The 20,327-nt window shown below is 50.7% G+C and overlaps 2 protein-coding genes across 4 annotated transcripts in view; both read right to left on the bottom strand.

Annotated features, from left to right (window-relative positions):
* Window positions 1-11,080: 11,080 nt before the first annotated feature.
* On the bottom strand, window positions 11,081-12,388 carry Sfn (stratifin). The gene has a single exon (XM_021161038.2). It carries the CDS (start codon window positions 12,381-12,383, stop codon window positions 11,532-11,534), a length of 852 nt encoding a protein of 283 aa, XP_021016697.1. The 5' UTR covers window positions 12,384-12,388; the 3' UTR covers window positions 11,081-11,531.
* Window positions 12,389-15,093: 2,705 nt separating this feature from the next.
* Zdhhc18 (zDHHC palmitoyltransferase 18) overlaps window positions 15,094-20,327 on the bottom strand; it is a 28,681-nt gene continuing 23,447 nt past the window's right edge. Inside the window, exons 8-10 of one of the 3 annotated variants that reach the window (XM_085838871.1) lie at window positions 19,005-19,104; window positions 16,833-16,910; window positions 15,094-16,349 (exon numbers count right to left, since the gene is read on the bottom strand). In XM_085838871.1, coding sequence (XP_085694997.1) covers window positions 16,869-16,910; window positions 19,005-19,104 — 142 coding nt within the window. In that variant the 3' untranslated portion in view covers window positions 15,094-16,349; window positions 16,833-16,868. Of the gene's footprint in view, window positions 16,350-16,832; window positions 16,911-17,323; window positions 19,105-20,327 lie in introns of those variants that run through there. The other 2 variants (XM_085838870.1, XM_021160172.3) reach the window with 2 other exon arrangements.

Genomic DNA, 20,327 nt, shown 5'->3' with positions numbered 1-20,327 from the left:
CTAGGGAATGTCCGGAGACTGGTTCTCTCGTGGATCACTTTGTTAAGTAACTCTGGAGTGGCCCCTCTTTGGTATACATACTGATGAAAAGTTCCAGCCACCATGCTGTGGGAGCTGCGGTCAATCACGAGGGAACACTGAGGCATCTGTACGTGGTTACAAGTACCGATCGAGTTGAATCGGTGGTGGGTTTCTGTGCTGCAGGCAGAGGGAGAACACAGCTTCGTAAAGTCTGTTCTGAAGTGGCTCGTGTTTGCTTCCCAGTGTGGGCAGCCATAGCTGAGAGCAGGAGGGGGCAGCCAGCTTCGCTCCCACGCCTGGCTTCGGAGGGATAATAATGGGGTGCTGTTTCCCCAGCCTCTTTCATCTGAGGAGTTCAAAGTGCCTCACCCTTATTAATGCCCTGCACAGGGGGGGGAGAGTACCCACAGAGCAGTCCAGGGAAACTGAGAGCAGGAGCCACAGCCTGAGGTGGTGAGTCAACTGTGGGGCCTGGGGCCCAGGAATCCCGCCACCCAGGCTGCTGGGAAATGCCTCGTCTGGGGAGGAAGGCGGCTTCTGGGTTTGAATAGCATCAGTAGCTGTGGCCGATGGGTTTTGATGCTTGCCCATCAAACTCACCAGAGCAAACCACATGCAGGGACTGACGGCATCACTTACAGCGTCACAGCTCAGCTGTACCCCTCAGCATACATTCACTGCAGCCACAGTGGAGGTACGGAGCAGGCTACAGCTTATTTTGAGACCTTGGTGTGGCAGCAAGCATTTTTTTTTCCTTTGGTGAATATGGTTCCCAACCAGGCTCGGTGGTGCCCATCTGTAATCCCAGACACTGGAGGTGGGGGCCAGCTTTTGCTACATAGCAAGTTCCAGGCTGGGCTGGGCTACATCAGGTCTGTCTCAACATACAAACACTCGTGTAATTTCTGATAGCAAAAGGACTTCCTGGTCTGTGTACTTAAAACTGTGGTGATGAGCCAGGCAGTGGTGGCGCATGCCTTTAATCTCAGCACTTGGGAGGCAGAGGCAGGCAGATTTCTGAGTTGAAGGCCAGCCTGGTCTAAAGAGTGAGTTCCAGGACAGCCAGGGCTACACAGAGGAAACCCTGTCTCAAAAACAAAAAAGAAGCCGGGCGTGGTGGCGCACGCCTTTAATCCCAGCACTCGGGAGGCAGAGGCAGGCGGATTTCTGAGTTCGAGGCCAGCCTGGTCTACAGAGTGAGTTCCAGGACAGCCAGGGCTACACAGAGAAACCCTGTCTCGGAAAACCAAAAAAAAAAAAAAACAAAAACAAAAACAATTCCCAGCAACCACATAGAGGCTCACAACCATCTGTAATGGGATCTGATGCCCTTTTCTGGTGTGTCTGAAGATAGCGACACTGTACTTGCATATATAAAATAAATAAATTTTTTTTTAAAGATTTTTTTTTTTATTTATTATATGTAAAGTACACTGTAGCTGTCTTCAGACACTCCAGAAGAGGGTGCCAGATCTCGTTACGGATGGTTGTGAGCCACCATGTGGTTGCTGGGATTTGAACTCTGGACCTTCGGAAGAGCAGTCGGGTGCTCTTACCCACTGAGCCATCTCACCAGCCCTAAAATAAATAAATCTTAAAAAAAAAAAAGAAAGAAAGAAAGAAAGAAAGCAGAGGCAGGCATTTCTGTTTTCAAGGCCAGCCTGGCCCCTACATAGCTAGTTCTAAACTGGATGGCAACATGATGAGATCTGTCAAAACAAAACCTAAAAAAAAACGTTACTCTCAGCACTCATAAGACAGAGGCAGCACTTGGGAGACAGAGGCAGATGAATCTCTGTGAGGCCAGCCTGGTGTAGACAGTCAGTTCCAGGACAGCCAGGGCTACACAGAGAAACCTTGTCTTGGAAAACAATATTTATTGTATGAGTGTGTCTGTATGGCTGTGTGGTATATATACAGATATACAGGTATCTAGAGAAGCCGGAAGAGGGCATCAGATCCCCTGGAACTCGTTACAGATCACTGTAAGCTACTTTATATAGGTGCAGAGAATTGAACCCAGGTCGTCTGCAAGACCACTGGGTACTCTTAACCCTTTGTAACTTTTCAAGCATTTTAGTTACATTTGTGTGTGTGCTATGTGCTTGCCCACACACCCACACGAGCACATAGCAAAGGTGGAGGCCAGAGGCCAACTTAACAGAAATCAGCTTTCCTCCACCCGGTGGAGTCACAGTGATGGGACTCAGGTGGTCAGGCTCGGCAGCAGGTGCCTTTGGCCATTAAACCATCTTGCCAGCCCTCAAAACAAGGTCTCTCACTGTCCAGGGGTACACTGATTCTGCTGACTAGCCAGCAAGCTCCAAGGACCTCCTCTCTGCCCACAGCCCTGGGATGACAGCTCACAGGCTTTTACTGTGGATGCTGGGGTCTTTGTTCAGAGCCTCTGGATGTAGCCGCTCTTCCAGTGTTCACACGGCTCTGTGGGTCACAAACATAGCAGAAATGCAAATGGAAGCTTTTTCCCCAGTCTTCCACGTTGACCTGCAAGTCTCTAAGGTCAGATAGAGATCACAGGTCAGCTTTGCTCTGGGGCGGAGGCGGGGGTGGGGGGAAGAGGGCGGCGGGATGGGGAGAACATGTCTCCCTTCTTCCCATCCCATCCCTGCTCCTCTTCTCTGCAGCTCTGCACAGGAGCTCGGCGCCCTAACCACTTTCCCCGCTCACAGGTTTAAGAACTCTGCTTCCCCCCAGAGTCCAGGGTTGCTCTCTTATCTCCAGACAGACTTCAATTTCCTAGCCCTGTAAGGAGAAGATTGGGTGGAAAGGAGAGATGAATCAGCCCGGGACACCCCCAGGGTGGCATACCTGTCTGCTGCCCCCACAGACATTCCTGGCTCCTGACTCAGTGGGTAGGTGGAGCAAGGGGGGCTTGTGGAAGGGACCTGTACTTTGCAGAAACCTGCCTTCCCCACCCCACATGGAGCAGAGGTGGGGGATGGTGTGGGCCCTGTGAACCAGGTGAAAAGCAGGAACAAAGGGAAGTAGGTTGAGGAGACCTCAGCATGGTGTGTGATCTGGGAACTGGTCCGCTCTAACAGGACGCTGAGAGGGCTGGCTCCTTTCTGCTGAAGGAGACCTATAGCAACTAGAGAGAGAAAAGGGATTTTTTTTTTTTTTTTGGTTTGGTTTGGCATTTGGGTTTTTTTTTTTTTTTTGATTGTTTGTCTGTTAATTTCTAGGAAGTCCAGAGCAGGAGCAGTTTAGTACAACATAATGCATGCTTCACGAAACCCTAGCACACAAAACAGACAGACATATGTGTGGCTATTTTAGGTACAGTGTGTGAAAACAGGAAACCCTAGCCACCTGGGTCCTGCCTGGAGGTAGCGTTTGAAAATAGCTGGTGAGCCTGGTGTGGTGGCGCATGCCTTAAATCCCAGCATTTGGGAGGCAGAGGCAGGCAGATTTCTGAGCCTGGCCTACACAGAGAAACCCTGTCTCGAAAAACAAAACAAAAAAACAAAACAAAAAGAGAAAGCTGGTGAAGTTCCAAGACCATGGCCTGAGAGTCAGATCCTGTGTCACTACCAGCATAAGCAGCAGTCTAACCTTGGGTAAAGTCATGAAGTTGCTCTGAGCCCCAGTTGCTTCATGGGTAAAACAGATAATACATATGATGTCATGGATACCCTGAGAATAAAGACATGAGCCTGCCTGGTGCATACTCACCATGACAACTGTGGCTATTGCTGTATCCTGCTCTCTAGGAAGAAGCAGCCCCTGGTCAAAAGAGTCATCTTCATGCAAACATCTGAAATCAGGAGGTTTCCTGGAAAGTCCCAGGTAATTTGAATGTTAGACGCTCTGTGTGTGTGTGTGTGTGTGTGTGTTTGAGTGTATTTGTAAGTGTATGTGTGTATATGTAGGAGTGTATATGCATGTGTGTGTGTGAGTGTATTTGTAAGTGTATGTGTGTATATGTAGGAGTGTATATGCATGTGTGTGTGTGAGTGTATTTGTAAGTGTATGTGTGTATATGTAGGAGTGTATATGCATGTGTGTGTGTGTGTGAGTGTATTTGTAAGTGTATGTGTGTATATGTAGGAGTGTATATGCATGTGTGTGTGTGAGTGTATTTGTAAGTGTATGTGTGTATATGTAGGAGTGTATATGCATGTGTGTGTGTGTGAGTGTATTTGTAAGTGTATGTGTGTATATGTAGGAGTGTATATGCATGTGTGTGTGTGAGTGTATTTGTAAGTGTATGTGTGTATATGTAGGAGTGTATATGCATGTGTGTGTGTGTGTGAGTGTATTTGTAAGTGTATGTGTGTATATGTAGGAGTGTATATGCATGTGTGTGTGTGTGAGTGTATTTGTAAGTGTATGTGTGTATATGTAGGAGTGTATATGCATGTGTGTGTGTGAGTGTATTTGTAAGTGTATGTGTGTATATGTAGGAGTGTATATGCATGTGTGTGTGTGTGAGTGTATTTGTAAGTGTATGTGTGTATATGTAGGAGTGTATATGCATGTGTGTGTGTGTGAGTGTATTTGTAAGTGTATGTGTGTATATGTAGGAGTGTATATGCATGTGTGTGTGTGAGTGTATTTGTAAGTGTATGTGTGTATATGTAGGAGTGTATATGCATGTGTGTGTGTGTGAGTGTATTTGTAAGTGTATGTGTGTATATGTAGGAGTGTATATGCATGTGTGTGTGTGTGAGTGTATTTGTAAGTGTATGTGTGTATATGTAGGAGTGTATATGCATGTGTGTGTGTGAGTGTATTTGTAAGTGTATGTGTGTATATGTAGGAGTGTATATGCATGTGTGTGTGAGTGTATTTGTAAGTGTATGTGTGTATATGTAGGAGTGTATATGCATGTGTGTGTGTGTGTGAGTGTATTTGTAAGTGTATGTGTGTATATGTAGGAGTGTATATGCATGTGTGTGTGTGAGTGTATTTGTAAGTGTATGTGTGTATATGTAGGAGTGTATATGCATGTGTGTGTGTGTGAGTGTATTTGTAAGTGTATGTGTGTATATGTAGGAGTGTATATGCATGTGTGTGTGAGTGTATTTGTAAGTGTATGTGTGTATATGTAGGAGTGTATATGCATGTGTGTGTGTGAGTGTATTTGTAAGTGTATGTGTGTATATGTAGGAGTGTATATGCATGTGTGTGTGTGTGAGTGTATTTGTAAGTGTATGTGTGTATATGTAGGAGTGTATATGCATGTGTGTGTGTGTGAGTGTATTTGTAAGTGTATGTGTGTATATGTAGGAGTGTATATGCATGTGTGTGTGTGTGAGTGTATTTGTAAGTGTATGTGTGTATATGTAGGAGTGTATATGCATGTGTGTGTGTGAGTGTATTTGTAAGTGTATGTGTGTATATGTAGGAGTGTATATGCATGTGTGTGTGAGTGTATTTGTAAGTGTATGTGTGTATATGTAGGAGTGTATATGCATGTGTGTGTGTGAGTGTATTTGTAAGTGTATGTGTGTATATGTAGGAGTGTATATGCATGTGTGTGTGAGTGTATTTGTAAGTGTATGTGTGTATATGTAGGAGTGTATATGCATGTGTGTGTGTGTGAGTGTATTTGTAAGTGTATGTGTGTATATGTAGGAGTGTATATGCATGTGTGTGTGTGTGTGTATTTGTAAGTGTATGTGTGTATATGTAGGAGTGTATATGCATGTGTATGTGTGTGAGTGTATTTGTAAGTGTATGTGTGTATATGTAGGAGTGTATATGCATGTGTGTGTGAGTGTATTTGTAAGTGTATGTGTGTATATGTAGGAGTGTATATGCATGTGTGTGTGTGTGAGTGTATTTGTAAGTGTATGTGTGTATATGTAGGAGTGTATATGCATGTGTGTGTGTGAGTGTATTTGTAAGTGTATGTGTGTATATGTAGGAGTGTATATGCATGTGTGTGTGTGTGAGTGTATTTGTAAGTGTATGTGTGTATATGTAGGAGTGTATATGCATGTGTGTGTGTGTATATTTGTGTATATGTGTGTTCCTGGGGAGGAGTACTTTGCTTTCCTGAAGAACCCGCAGTAGCCTTCTGATAAAGTCTTTCCAAAGATGCCTGGTTGGTTCTGAGGTAATGTTGGTGGCTGTCACCTGTAACCTGTACCTTTGGATCCTCAGAGCCAATTTGATTTTCTTGCTCTTAGAGGTGTATGTAAGAGCAGTCCTGGTGTGGCCACATACCTTCCATTCCTCTACCTGAAGGTAGGCCAGTCAGATGAGGAGTTCAAGGTCATGGTCACCCTTGGCTAAGAAAAAGAATCCAGGCTTGAGAGACTGAAGCAAGAAAATAATGACTTGAAGTCCAGCCTGAGCTACATAGTTCAGGCCAACCTAGGCTTCAGACTGAAACCTTATCTCAAAAAGCTAAAACGAAGCCGGGCGTGGTGGCGCACGCCTTTAATCCCAGCACTCGGGAGGCAGAGGCAGGCGGATTTCTGAGTTCGAGGCCAGCCTGGTCTACAAAGTGAGTGCCAGGACAGCCAGGGCTACACAGAGAAACCCTGTCTCGAAAAACCAAAAAAAAAAAAAAAAAAGCTAAAACGAGCCAGGTGGTGGTGGCGCACGCCTTTAATCCCAGCACTTGGGAGGCAGAGGCAGGCGGATTTCTGAGTTCGAGGCCAGCCTGGTCTACAAAGTGAGTTCCAGGACAGCCAGGGCTATATAGAGAAACCCTGTCTCGAAAAAAACCAAAACCAAACCAAAACAAAACAAAAAAACAAAACAAAAAGTTAAAACGTAGAAAATATTAGTTATGCTTTCTAATAATTTTAGATTGCAATTTTCTCCATGCCACTCAAATACTAATACTAATAATTATAATTATTATTATTACTAATGTAGCCCAGGCTGGCCTCTGTAGCTGAGGACAACTTTGAAATTTTTGATGCCCCCACTTCTAACTTGCTAGTGCTGGAATTAAAGGCCATTGTCACCATGCTCAGCTGGGAAAAAAAAGTTCTCAGTTCTTCCATAGACACTGCTGAAGTCACCTTAAGCAAGGAAGGCACGGGCTGGAGAGATGGCTCAGTGGTTAAGAGCACTGACTGCTCTTCTGAAGGTCCTGAGTTCAAATCCCAGCAACCACATGGTAGCTCACAACCATCTGTAATAAGATCTGTCACCCTCTTCTGGTGTCTGAAGACAGCTACAGTGTACTTACATACAATAATAAATAAATCTAAAAAAAAAAAATTAAAGAAAAAAAAAGAAAGGAAGGCACACAGGACAAAGCCAGGGAATTAGGGAAGTCCCTGAGAGTTCTCTTCCACTCACTCTTCCTCCCCTTCCCCCTCCCCCCTCTCCCTCCTCCCCCTCCCTCTCTCCCTTTCCCTACCACTAACCTCAACCATCCTTTAAATTTTTAGTTTTCCTTTTTTAAAAACATTTTGTGTGTGATACACATGTTTTTGCATGTATAGGTGCATATACCGCATCCCCACATGCCCTTGACTGAAGGCTCTTGATCACATTCAGAGCTTGCTCTTGGGAAGCCCCACCTCTGCCTTCCTGCGCTGGAATTACAGCAGGCCACTGTGCCCAACCAAGCATTCACACTGGTTTCTGGGGATCCAAGCTCCTGTCCCACTTAGACATCTCCCTAGCCCTTATATTTTATTCAGAGACTATGCCTTACCAACTTGCCTCACCTGACCTCACATTCCCAGACACTTGGGACTATTGGTTGGCGCTACAGTTCCTGGCTCAGATTTCTTGTTTTCTGGTGTTCTGTTTTGAACTTAGGGATTTGTGCATGGTGGGGCAAGCTATCTACCACTGAGCTACACAGCCCTAAGACAGACAGTAAAAACCAAGATGGAGGGGCTGGAGAGATGGCTCCAAAGCCTACCAGAGGACCTAGGTTCAACTTCCAGAACCCACATGTGTCTCACAACTGTCTGCAACTCCAGTTTCAGGGGATCTGATTCCCTCACACAGACAGACAAGATATGCAGGCAAAACACCAGTGCACGTAAAATAAAAAAAAAAAAAATCTTAAAAAATAAACCTGAAATATAATTGACTTTTCCTAAAAATTCACCCCTTTACAGTGGTCAAGTTCTATGACAAAGCAATTTAAATATCCATACTACTTAAAACTAGAACACTTCATTACCTCCAAAAGACATTGTACCCATTAGTGGAAATGAAGGTTTTAAATAATTATTTGTGGGGGCTGGTGAGATGGCTCAGCGGGTAAGAGCACCCGACTGCTCTTCCGAAGGTCCAGAGTTCAAATCCCAGCAACCACATGGTGGCTCACAACCATCCGTAACAAGATCTGACTCCCTCTTCTGGTGTGTCTGAAGACAGCTACAGTGTACTTATATATAATAAACAAATAAATCTTTAAAAAAAATTATTTGTGTGTGTGTGTTGCCCACAGATCCCAAAAGTTCCCCTAGAGCTGGAATTACAGTGAACCTGAGGGTATGATACGAGGAATCAATTCCACAACCCTGGAAGAGCGGCAAGTACTCAACTACTGAGCTAGCTGGCAGCCTGGTCGGGAAAAGGTCCTGGTGAGTTTGCTATGTAGACCAGGCTGGCCTTGAACACACAGAGATCAGCCTTGACCCTCCTCCTGTACTGAACCAAGCCCAGCTGGACTGAAAGATTTGTTTTGTTTTTTTGTTTTCAAAACAGGGATTGTGTGTTTCTTTGTTTGTTTTCATCATCCTGGAAAGGCAGGCACCGCCACCTCCAGCTTGATTTTAAATATCAAATCTAGACCAAGAAAGAATGGCCATAATTTAAAACTTTTTAAAATTTATTTTGATGTGAATGGGTGATTTATCTCCATCTGTGCCTGTGTACCACCTGGGTAAGACACTGGTGTCCATGAAGGTCAGTAAAGGGCATCAGAACCCCCTGGACTGGAGTTGCAGACAGAAGTTGGCTACTGTGTGGGTGCTGGGAACCAAGCTCAGCCAGTGCTTTAACTGCCAAGCCAGCTCTCCACCCCATAATTTTTTTTTTAACCACCTCATAGACCAAAAGGTCTGAGACCACTTTGGTACAAACCTACAGCCTTGGCCAGCTGTGATCTGGTGCTAATACACAGCCGGCTTCATGACCTGCCGCTCAGGGCATCTCCCCTTGATTACCCTTAAGGCCAGCACAGTACCTTAGGACAGACAGCTCCCATCCTCTCATACATGGTCTGGAGCCAACACACAGCAGGCAGACGCTGACAGAGAAAGAAGTTCCTTCCCCAGGACCTACCCCATTAAGAGAAAGTCACCAGACCAGTCTAGTGGAAAGAAACCGGGTCACCTCCTGAGCTGAGGGGAGTCGCCTGCCCTAGTCCAGACTCTTGTGTGACTTTGGAACCTTGAAACCCAACACATCACCAGGAAGTGAAAAAACAGGACCCTGAATGCTCCAAAGAGGCCCAGTAACTTCTCTGAAGAATTATGGGCGGTAACAAGAGCGGAGTACCATGGGTGTGGCCAGACGTGGACTCTGGAGAACTCAGTAAATTTGGCCTGAGTTCCCTTAATCCTTCCAGAAAGTTCTCTTGCTGCCAAGCTAGGCAGCCTTCTTAGGTGAGCACGCAGGTCAACTTTGACTGAGCCTGATGCTTGGTGATTCGGATTTGGGTTCAGAAATACTAGATAAATCCCAGATGGATTGACACTGGTTGGAATTAATCAGTAACATTTTGGAGGTTTCACCCCCAACTCCCACCCAGTCTTGTCCTTCGTTTACTTAATCATTTTGTTTTTTATTTTTATTTTTCGGCGCGGGGGATCAGTCCATGGACATTAGATAAACTGAGCCACGCCCTAGCTCCCCCGGAAGGATCCACCCTGCCTCACAGTGCTCAGGTTAAAGGCATCCGCCACCATGCCCGGCCTAGGAAGCAACTTACTCAATGGAGAACCCAAAAGTTGAGAGCCTCAAGCAAGGAGGCCGAAACCTTGCACCTAAGTAGAACCCCCGCTTTTTACATTTTCTAACTGTAGAGCCTTTAGGGATGCAGAAGAGAAACTGAGATCCTGGGAGGTGCTAATCAAGTCAGGGACACAACCCAAGCCTGCTGGCGACCAGCGCAGGTCTGCCTCCGAAGCTCGGGAGACGAGCATTTTGGCCTTTTTCCAGCCGGCAGCCTGGTCCAGACACCGCCAGGTGAGCGGATGACTCAAAGGGCGGAGACTAAGCTTTGCGCACCGCCCCGCCCTGTCCCGCTGCTCCCGGGGGTGGGGGACGAGCTCCGGGGTCGGGCGGGTGGCAACTTGTCTGAGTGAAACCGGGAAGGCGCCGCCCCGCTGCGCTCCGCGGGCCGCTGGGCCGCAGCTTCTTCGTCTTTTCGAGAAGGGTAGCGCGGCCGGCGGGGCGGGAGGACTCGCCCTTCGCTCTCCCATTGGTCAACCGTGTCCCGGGGGCGGGCTCTGTGGAGAGTCCGTCCAGTGATTGGGCCGTGGAGACGGCGGCGCGCTGCCCGGGGCTGGTGCGAGTCGCTGCCTGCCGGGCGCGCGGGCCGTGGGCTGCTCAGCCCAGCTCCCTGCGGCTCTTCCCACCCAGCTCGCGCCCGCTCCTCTTCAGCCGATTTCTTTTTGTCCCTGGGCCTTGGGGAGCTTTCCCTTATTCGATCTGTTTTATTGGAGGCACTATGCCCCTGCCTCAGATTGCACCCCTCGGCTCAGATCTGAGCACTTGACGTGACCGTTTCCCGCTTCTCTAAGTGAGGTCCCCAGTGCCACTTGTGAAGCGCGTCTCTTAAGGCCACTGTGCCCAAACTGCCTTGACTTCGCGGCTTTCCCGCCTACAGCCCCCACTCTCCTCTGCTCTCCTGACCTGCCTCAGTGCTCACCTGGCCTGAGCCGAAGCGCTGCGGGGACCTCCTGGTGGCCTCTCACCTGAAGTCACCCTACCCAAAATTTCCAGGTCACCGACACCGACCCAAAGGCTCGTCTCACTTCCAGGTCACCCAGACAGCCCCAAGGGACAGCCCTAGCTCAGAGTTTCAGAGTCCGGTTCTCTTAACTCATTTCCAATTCTACTCTCAACCCATGGCCAATAACTGAAGAAGACCGAGTGTCACAGGGCAACTTTATTGAGTGGTAGCATGGTCACACCCAGCAAACGTGTTCCCTCTCATTCACTCTCTCTCTCTCACACACACACAGAATCTCTCTCTCTCTCTCTCACACACACAGCCCTTGCCACAGTCCAGTTCTCAGCCACAGGGTGGGGAGCCTCCTGGATTATTCGGATCCAGAAGCAACAGGTGCCCGAGGGAGGCTCAGGGGGAGGAAGTGGGGAGGGGGTGCAGAGAGCAGGGGTGGGATGGGTTGGGAACACCCACCAGACAAGCTACACGAAGAGTGAGATTCCCCGCCCTGGTGGCTTCAGCTTGGCTGCGCCCCCTTCGAAGGAGCCTTCCAAGGTGTGGCTGAACATTCAGGGTTTGGGAAGGGCAGAGTCCCACTCCGTTTTAGTCCTCTCTGCAGGCTGGGGACTGGAGGGCAAGGCGGGCCGGGGCGGTTTTGGCTGCTTCAGCTCTGGGGCTCCTCCGGAGCCTCACCACCCTCTTCCCCAGCACTGTCGGCTGTCCACAGCGTCAGGTTGTCTCTCAGGAGCTGCATGATCAGGGTGCTGTCCTTGTAGGAGTCCTCACTGAGGGTGTGCAGGTCGGCCATGGCCTCGTCGAAGGTGGTCTTGGCCAGCGAGATGGCCTCCTCGGGGCTGTTGGCTATCTCGTAGTGGAAGACTGAAAAGTTCAGGGCCAGGCCCAGGCGGATGGGGTTGGTGGGCGGCATCTCCTTCTTGCTGATGTCCATGGCCTCCTGGTAGGCTGACCGGGCAGAATCGATGATGCGCTTCTTGTCCTCGCCAGTGGCCACCTCGGCTAGGTAGCGGTAGTAGTCACCCTTCATCTTCAGGTAGAAGACGCGGCTCTCTGCATCTCCAGCCCCTTTGATGAGGTGGGAGTCCAGCAGGCCGAGCACGGTGTCGCACACACCTCTGAGCTCCGTCTCTACCTTCTCCCGGTACTCTTTCACCTCGGGGCCCTTCTCTTCTGACCCCTCCTCGTTGCTCTTCTGCTCGATGCTGGACAGGACCCTCCAGGCCGCTCTCTGGCCGCCCACCACGTTCTTGTAGGCTACGGAAAGCAGGTTTCGCTCCTCGCAGGAGAGCTCCTCGCCCTTTTCCACGGCGCTCTTCATGAAAGCTGCCATGTCCTCATAGCGTTCGGCCTGTTCGGCCAACTTAGCCTTCTGGATCAGACTGGCTCTCTCCATGACTGCGAGGATGGACAGAGAGACGGGCGAACTGGCTGTCTCGAGAGTAACGCTGGGTTCTGCGGCTCCCGTGCCTCTGGCTCTGCCTTTTGGCTGGGGTGGCATGGCCCTGAGAAGGGTTGGGCGTGGTCTGAGCGGGCCTGGGCCCTGCCTCCTCCTCGTCTTCGCCACACCCTTTCCGGCTCTACCTTAAAGGTAAAAGGGCTGGGACGGGAAGGGGGTGTGAGTCACCGGGACAGTCAGCAGGAGAAACCTGGCCGCGGGTCTCACCTGCAAAGGCACCTTTCGGCTCCAGACTGCCCCCTGCTGTTCAGGGCTGGCTGCATTGCAGGAGCGTCTTGGATTACCAAATCAGATTGTCTTTCAGGGTGTCCTTCCAGGGGCAAGGATGGCTTCAGCCACCGAGCTGCTTTAGCCCAGACGGAGCCCAGGGAGCTGGGACAGTTCAGGTGAGAACTCATGTATAGGTAGGGCTGTACAGTTTCCCAAGAACTTGCGCATCCATGATCTGATACACCCCCCAACCCCCGAATTGGCTCTGTAGGACTGTAGAGGTAGACCTATCAAGTCTCAAGGGGTGAACCAAACCAGTTTGAGGTCACAAGCTGCCAGCTCCCTTAAACCCCTCCCCCTCCGTGTCCCCTCTTCCTTTTGGCTCTCTTTGGGGGCCATTAGCTGAGCCGGCCTGAAGACAGCTCCATCCCTTGGTCCTTGTTCTCCCTCAAGATGCCCTATGAACACACCAAATGCGCAGGTGGCATCTCAGGGTGCCACTTAATGAAGTGTTTAACGAGCGGCCTCTGACGCTCCAGCCCAGCCTTTGTAATTAGTCACCCAATACGTTTGTTGGACACCTTCCCCCTTACAGCACAATTTTCCCTTTCAAGTTGGTGGCCTGTTGACACTTGTCTGAGACTTTACTCTCTGGTTCTCCACATCGGGTCACCCGTCCCTTCCAAGCTGCCTGTCGTCATGTATCGGCAGGGTTCCCAGAGGGCGGGGGCCTAACTCTTTGACTGTCCCACTCCCCTGCCTGACTCAGATTACCTCTGTCAGAGGCTGGGAAGCAGGGCACCTGGGTGCTCAGTCCAGTTTGGTCCCCCAGGGGGGACGCTGTCAACCTGGGGAGGAAGACAGGGCTGAGGGAAAGGAGCTGGGAATGGCACATTCCACTTTGTTTTATGGCGCAGTGTGGGATTCCAGCCCAGTAAGATCCCTCACTTGGCTCCCAGAGGTTCTCAAGTCCCTTCAAGACCCTGCCTCTGACTGCTGAGAGAAGTCTGCTCGGAGATGGAGATCACTTTGTTCCCAATCTTCCATCCCTGATTGGTTGGGACGTTTTCAAGGCCCATGATAAGAATGGGCACTGAGGCTGTGTTCCTGCTCATGTGCCCTACCACATTCTTCTAGATGGGAGTCCATGCTTCCTTCTACACAAGTTTCTTCCTAGGACCCAGCGAGTCTAACCCTTGAAGCAGGACTATTGAACAACCTTGCCTGTCTGCTCACAGTGTCTGAGCACTCGCCTTGCCTCCGGGAGGGATGTTGTAGGCCAGAACCCTGACCAGGCTGGAATGTGCTTGGGCCACGGAGTAGGGACTCTTAATTGACTTCAGGGTCCTGGCTAACTTTACAGGTTTTCCCAGGAAGCAGATGGGATTTCTGTCCTGAGATCTTGCGTGCTTGGCCTAACTCACAGCACAGACACAGAACTACAGTAAAACATCAAGTTAGGGAAGACCATGGTAGTGTGTATGGCTAGAGTCTGAGCATTTAAACTCACACAGGGGACATGCCAGTTAGTGACTGGCTTTACCACAAGGGAGACATGCTCCCCCCACCCTGGGGAAAAGCAAAGGCTGGGAGTGTATCTTGGTTGGTAGAGTCCCTGCCTCGCGTGTATGGAGTTTGATCCCCAGTCCTATAGAGACAGGTGCACATCTGTAATCCTAACACTTAACAGGCAGAAGCAGCAAGTATCTCTCTGAATCCTAGCCCAGTCTGCTCTATAGATGGACTGCCACCATGTTTGCTTTAGCAGCGGTGCTGGGGTTATACCCAGGGGTTCCAAGAACTCTACCAACTGGATGCATCCTCAGCAACCCCCTCCCTGTTTTGGGGTTTGAGCTGGGTTCTATGGAATGAGGAAAGATCCTAAACTCTCCGTACCCCGTGGCCCAGCCGGGTGTCCACAGCAGAGTCGGGGTCCTCAGTCCAAACTCTTTCCTCTCCAGACAGACAAACTGTTAGGCACAAGAAGCACTGACTCCTCCCTTTCCGTTGGAAGAATTCTCCTCAGCCTTGAAGGGCCTTCCTTGGCTCTCAGCCTGGCCTGGGCTTCCCCAAGTCCTGGGGGCAACTTGGAAACCCCAGGACACTAGGAGTCTGGACGGTGGGGCTTGGCAAACTTGAAACTTCTTCTAAGCCTATGAAGGGCGTGTTCTCCTCGTGCCTCTTAAGCCAGAAAGCTGGTGGGGGTTTACAGCTGCGGCTGCGTTCTAGACCCTCTTCCTCCTCCACCACCGAAGCCAGGCCTTGACACCCCTGCCAGCTCCGGCCTGCAGATCCTGACTCAGTTCCTGCTTCAGTTGCCTCCCTTTGCCTCCAGGCTTCTACTTCCCAAGTCCAGAAGCCCAGGCAGGCAGGAGGCAGCAGGCCCTGGCAGAGCATGGGACTCCAAAGCAGCTGCCTGAGTCAGCAGGACAGGAGACAAGGTCCAGTGTGTGTGTGTGTGTGTGTGTGTGTGTGTGTCTGTGTGGTGTTCTTCATCCTTTCTGGAGCATCCGATCTCAGCAAGAGGGATTCTTATTAAGAGTTAGAAAGAATTAAACCACAACTGGCAAAACCTTTTCTTTTCTAGTAACTTCCTAGGTCATTTCTGCCTTTGGGAGGCTCATATTCAACAGTTTGACCAGAGGGGTTTGTGGTTGGTTGTGAGTAAGAGTCCTGTTACATGGCTCAGAGCTGTGCATCCATTGCCTTTGGGAAGGGACAGCAGAGGATGCTGAAGTGAGTCAGCTGTTTGCCTTTTTCTTCCAAGGCAATGCTGTTCGAAGTAGCCCCCTCTGCTGTGACCGTCTAGGGTACCAGACGGGGGTGGAATTTATGGAAACAGAGCAGAATGAGGTCAGCACGCAGAGCTGCATTCCAGCTGACTTATAGAGGCCTTGGGCAGGTCCCTTCCTGCCCCTGGACTTTGGTCTTCCCCACTGGTAACAGGAGATTGGCAGCCCCCTCCTGGGATTGGCAGTCTCCAAGTCCCCACCCTCCCATGCTGGGGTACAAGGCAGTTGTTCTTATACACTCACAGCAGGCCCCACCCAGCACCCCAAAGGAAAGTGGCTCAACACACTCCAGGCTATGGCAAGACGAAGGGGGGAGGTCTTTATTTCTTTTACAAAAGGGAGTGGGCAGCAGGTGAGCAGACCCTATGCTGGACGAAGCTGATCTCCCCAGGTCTGACCCTGCTCCCTTTGGGTCCTTGGAAGAACATGGAGCTGTCTAGCCCTTGCTGCCTGGGGCCAAGGATACAGGCTCACACTCCACATCCTACTGGGGGGATGGGGGCGTGGGAACAGCGTCAAGCCCGTTGTGCTTAGAGCAGTTGCCAAACTTGTTCAGCAGCGTCATCAACACCCAGATAGCTCCTGAAGGAACCTGCTAGGCTGGCCTATGGCTCTGCTGACTGGTGGCAGGCTGTGAGGCGAGATTCCTAAAGAGACTCCACACTTCACAAATCTGGGGAAGGGGCACGAGGGGAGGAGGGGAGGGCGAGGTTCAGCAGTGTTACAGTATTGTGCTGAGGCTGCGGTATGGCTTTCTACACTCTGGCCAGCAAGGAGTTGGGGTTCCTGGACTAGAGCCCAGTGCCTGCCCACTGTTGGTGGGGAGGCTCTAGAGAGCACACACGTAGGACAGGCTGGGGGACGAGACGGACCCTGTAGGCACAGATGGTGGCAGATGGGCCACAGGTTAGGCAGGTGGAGGTGCCGGGTGCCTGGCTCCCCCCAGGCCACTCCTGGAGAGGCAGAGAGTGGCGGTCCTCAGGAGCTCCTTAAGCCCCCGCACAGACTGGATGATCGCAGCAGGATGGCAAAGGAGGAAAAGAGAGAGGGTTAGCAGATAGGTGGAAATGAGTAGCCTATAGGGCCCCGCGAGTGGGTCAAGGTCTACCACGGTACCTGCCTCTCTCCCAGAAAAGGGCCAAAGCTCAGGCAGCAGACAAGAGGCAGGTGAGAGCGTGGCAGGATGCGAAGCGGGGTGTTAGTGGCCCGACTGGGGGCCCCTCAGAGCAGGTGGACCACTCTTCCCAGCCTCACCCCTTCTTTTAGAAAGGACATGGGTTTTAAGGAAGCCTAGTCCAAGGGGGAGGTGGGACAAGACTAAGAGCCTTCTGTTTGGGGCAGAGGAGCCCTGGGAACTGCCATGGCCAGCACACATGCCACACCACACACCAGACAGATGGATGGACTCCGTGGGGTTGGTGAGGCATGCGATGACAGTGGGATGGTGAGGGGGTGAGGCACTGCTGGCTGACACATGACGTGGTCTTACCAACTAACCCTCTGCAAAGAGGCCTGTTAGCTCCCCTCAGGCTGTGCAGGAGATGGCAAAGTCCTGACAAGTGTCCTCCTGGAGGAGATACCAGAGAGGCGGGCCCGTGTTATGATCTGTCTGTCTGTCCTGGCTGCCTAGGAGGTTGGGTGGGGGACTAGGAACAAGGAGCTCCCACTGGGACCTACTGTCTCAAACATGCTGAGCATTCAACCACTGGGGATCAGGGTGGAAAGTTAGCAGGAAAGAACTCAGGAGGCACCAAGTCCTGGAGGCACAAAAGGGAGACAAGATGAAGGCAGACAGGTGGTGTAGCCACAGCCCCCTCTACTCCTCAAAGTTCCCACCGATCACTGGGCTGCCCGCCGCCTGCCTGCCTGCTCTCTAACTCCCAGGAAAGACCCGAGCCTGTCTGAAAGAACCGAAGAAGGCTAAGCTGCAAGCCAGGGTTTCAGCAAAATAAAAGCAAACAAAAACTAAACCAAAGCAAATCAGCTCTTAAAACAAAAGCTTTATTACAAGCAGGAACAAAGATACTGGCTCGAACAAAAGGCGGGTGAGGGAGCCCTCCAGCCCCTTCCTATCTACCTCCCAGGGCCACTCAGGGTGGCCTGGGGCTCTGAAGCCATCTCCCAGTGGCCCCTGGCACCCACCACTTCCCAGCTTTGTCTGGGACCCACTGGGCTCGGGAACAAGGAGAGGACTCAGTAGTGACTTCCTATGTTATAATCCAAGGACTTCAGCCCACCTGAAGGGCCGAGGAGAACGAGACTATTTTGATTAGAAACTACAGCTCCCAGCAGCAGGAGGCTGCGCTATAAGGCTCTGGACAACCCACACGGGCCTCCTGGTCCACTCTGCCCCTGCCTCCGGCCCTGATTAGCAGAAACTGTGTCCTCGTCCCTAGCACTGGGGCCTACACTCAAAGCAGAACACCTGGGAGGGGGTGTGGCTTGCAGACTGGCAGCCGCTCCCTGAGCCACCACCCCACCCACCACACCTAACCACAGCCTGTCCGGGCAGATCACAGCTGGGAGCTTGACCTGGGGGCTGGGTGGTGGCGTCTAAAGGGCCAGCCGGAGCGGTGGTCTCTCTCCAGTGACTAACACAGCCTCCCACCCAGTCCCCCATACCTCAGGCTGCTTCTGAACCCAGGGCGATGGGGAAAGGGAACAGTCCAGGGGAGGACATGAGAGTCAGCTGTATCTATACACCGAATGCATGGACACACATGTGCGCATACACACAACCCCTCACAGCTACATCTGCTGTAATAAATGTATTAAACTACCTAACCTTTTGAAAACCCTTGACTTGGCACTACACAGATAGTAACACATTAACTCCTATTTTTAAAAGGCTATGTAAAAAAGTCTATAAAATTGTGCAAAATACCCAGCATTAATAAACCCGTTTCAAGTATTGCCAGCATGAGCTAACCCACCCACCTCTAGCCCTGACCTGGAAGAGGGGTTGGGGGGTGCAGGAAAGGATCCTTTAGAGAGTCTCTGTGGGCAGGGGGAAAGCCACGTCCCCATCCCTACTGTGCTGCCCAGGACTCTACAGGAGCTGAGGTTCTGCGGGCCTGGATGGCTTGTTTGGCTTCCCCTGACACAGGCTGCTTCCCACCCCTGCTTGCTCTCTCTACTGGACCCCAACTCTATTGGCTAACTCCATACAACCCCTCCCAAAAAACCATCCCAGTGGTTATCACAGATGGAATGTAGGAGCCCCAAACCAAAGCAGTCCCAGAGAGGGTCCCCACTTGTCGCCTGTGGTTCAGAGCCAGCTAATCAGCAGGCCCTGGCTCACCAAGGTCCAAGCATGCCTCCAGCTAGGAGACCACCATTCAGTTCATGCCCTCACTCAGGCTGGGTCTCCCTGGGCACAGGCAGTGACTTGGCATGGTCTCCTTAGTGGCCTCCAGAGGCTGTGACTCTCCTCTTCTGCCACTGACCAGCTAGGGGACCTAAGGCCTAAACTGTGGGAACCTAGGTTTGGGGAGCAGAGGGCACAGCTATGGGACAGTTCAAAGAAAACCACGAAGGGTGGGAAATAAATAGGAAAAGACTGGCATCTCTGGCAGCTCTGCTTCCCTCAGATGGCATGGGGAGGGTCCCCGCAGGTGTGGAGGATGGCAGGTGGCAAGCACATTCAGGGGTGGCCTCCTACCATGCTGGCGTCTGGCTTGGCTCCACAGGCCGGGTCATCACTTCTGATGGGCGAGGGCAACACGGTATCAGACTGCACGAATCCTCGCCGGTCAATCAGGCTTCCAAAACATAAGGATAGCATATTAAAACCTATCAAAGCTCCAGGCTAAGGGCCAGGTAGTGTTGTCTGTGTGTCCTCCCAGGAAAGATGCAGCCCTAGAAAAACTGGGCAAAGGAAAGCTGCTCTCCATTCAGGAGGTTAAGACCTTCCCAGGGGCTGGTGAGATGGCTCAGCAGGTAAGAGCACTGACTGCCTTTCCAAAGAAGGTCCTGAGTTCAATTCCCAGTAACCACAGGGTGGCTCACAACCATCTATAATAGGATCTGATGCCCTCTTCTGCTGTGTCTGAAGACAGCAACAGTTAATATATATATATATATATATATACACATACACATACACACATATATACATATATATACATACATATATATATATTTTTTAATTTTTCGAGACAGGGTTTCTCTGTGTAGCCCTGGCTGTCCTGGAACTCACTCTGTAGACCAGGGTGGCCTCAAACTCAGAAATCCGCCTGCCTCTGCCTCCCAAGTGCTGGGATTAAAGGCGTGCGCCACCACCACCCTGCTTGTACTTATTTATAACAATAAACACATCTTTGGGCTGGAGCAGGCAGGGTTGGCTGGAGCGAGCAGAGGTCCTAAATTCAATTCCCAACAACCACATGAAGGCTCACAACCATCTGTACAACTACAGTGTACTCATATAACATAAAATAAAAAGAAATATTAAAAAAAAAAAAAGGCCTTCCCTCTGGGTCTGGTGAGACACCTCAATGGTAAAGGTGTTTGCCACTGAACCAAGGACAGCATCTGTCCTCGGGCCTCCACAGGTCCACCACGGTGTGTGTGCACACTTGAATTTCACTCACCCACACATATAGGTCAGTAAATGTAAATGCATTTAAAACAAGACCTTCTGGGGCAAGTGCCAACAGGACACAATGGTTTTGTTTTCTGGAGACAGGGTCCCAAGTACTTGAAGATGACCTCCAACTTCCCACAGGCCTGCTTCTATCTCCAGGGATATTCATTGCTAATTCAGACTGACTCAGAAGCCAGGCTGCAAGTGAGAGAAAAGCAAGAAACAATCGATACCTGGAGGCAGCCAGAAGCCCAGTGTCCTGTCTCCCTAGACAGGGCACAAGTGTGTAAGGAAGGCCTGGTCCCCATAGCAACCGAGACCGGTCAACACCTGTTCTGGAGCTCTGGCGCCCCCTGCTGTCAGGACTGACACAGAGCTTCCCAGCAGGGCTGAGCCCAG

This window comes from Mus caroli, unplaced genomic scaffold (genome assembly GCF_978045245.1).
Source record: "Mus caroli unplaced genomic scaffold, Mus_caroli_1 scaffold_6, whole genome shotgun sequence".
Taxonomy (NCBI): Eukaryota; Metazoa; Chordata; class Mammalia; order Rodentia; family Muridae; genus Mus; species Mus caroli.
The sequence above is the reverse complement of the archived record's forward strand: the minus strand, read 5'-3'. Positions and strand labels throughout refer to the sequence as shown.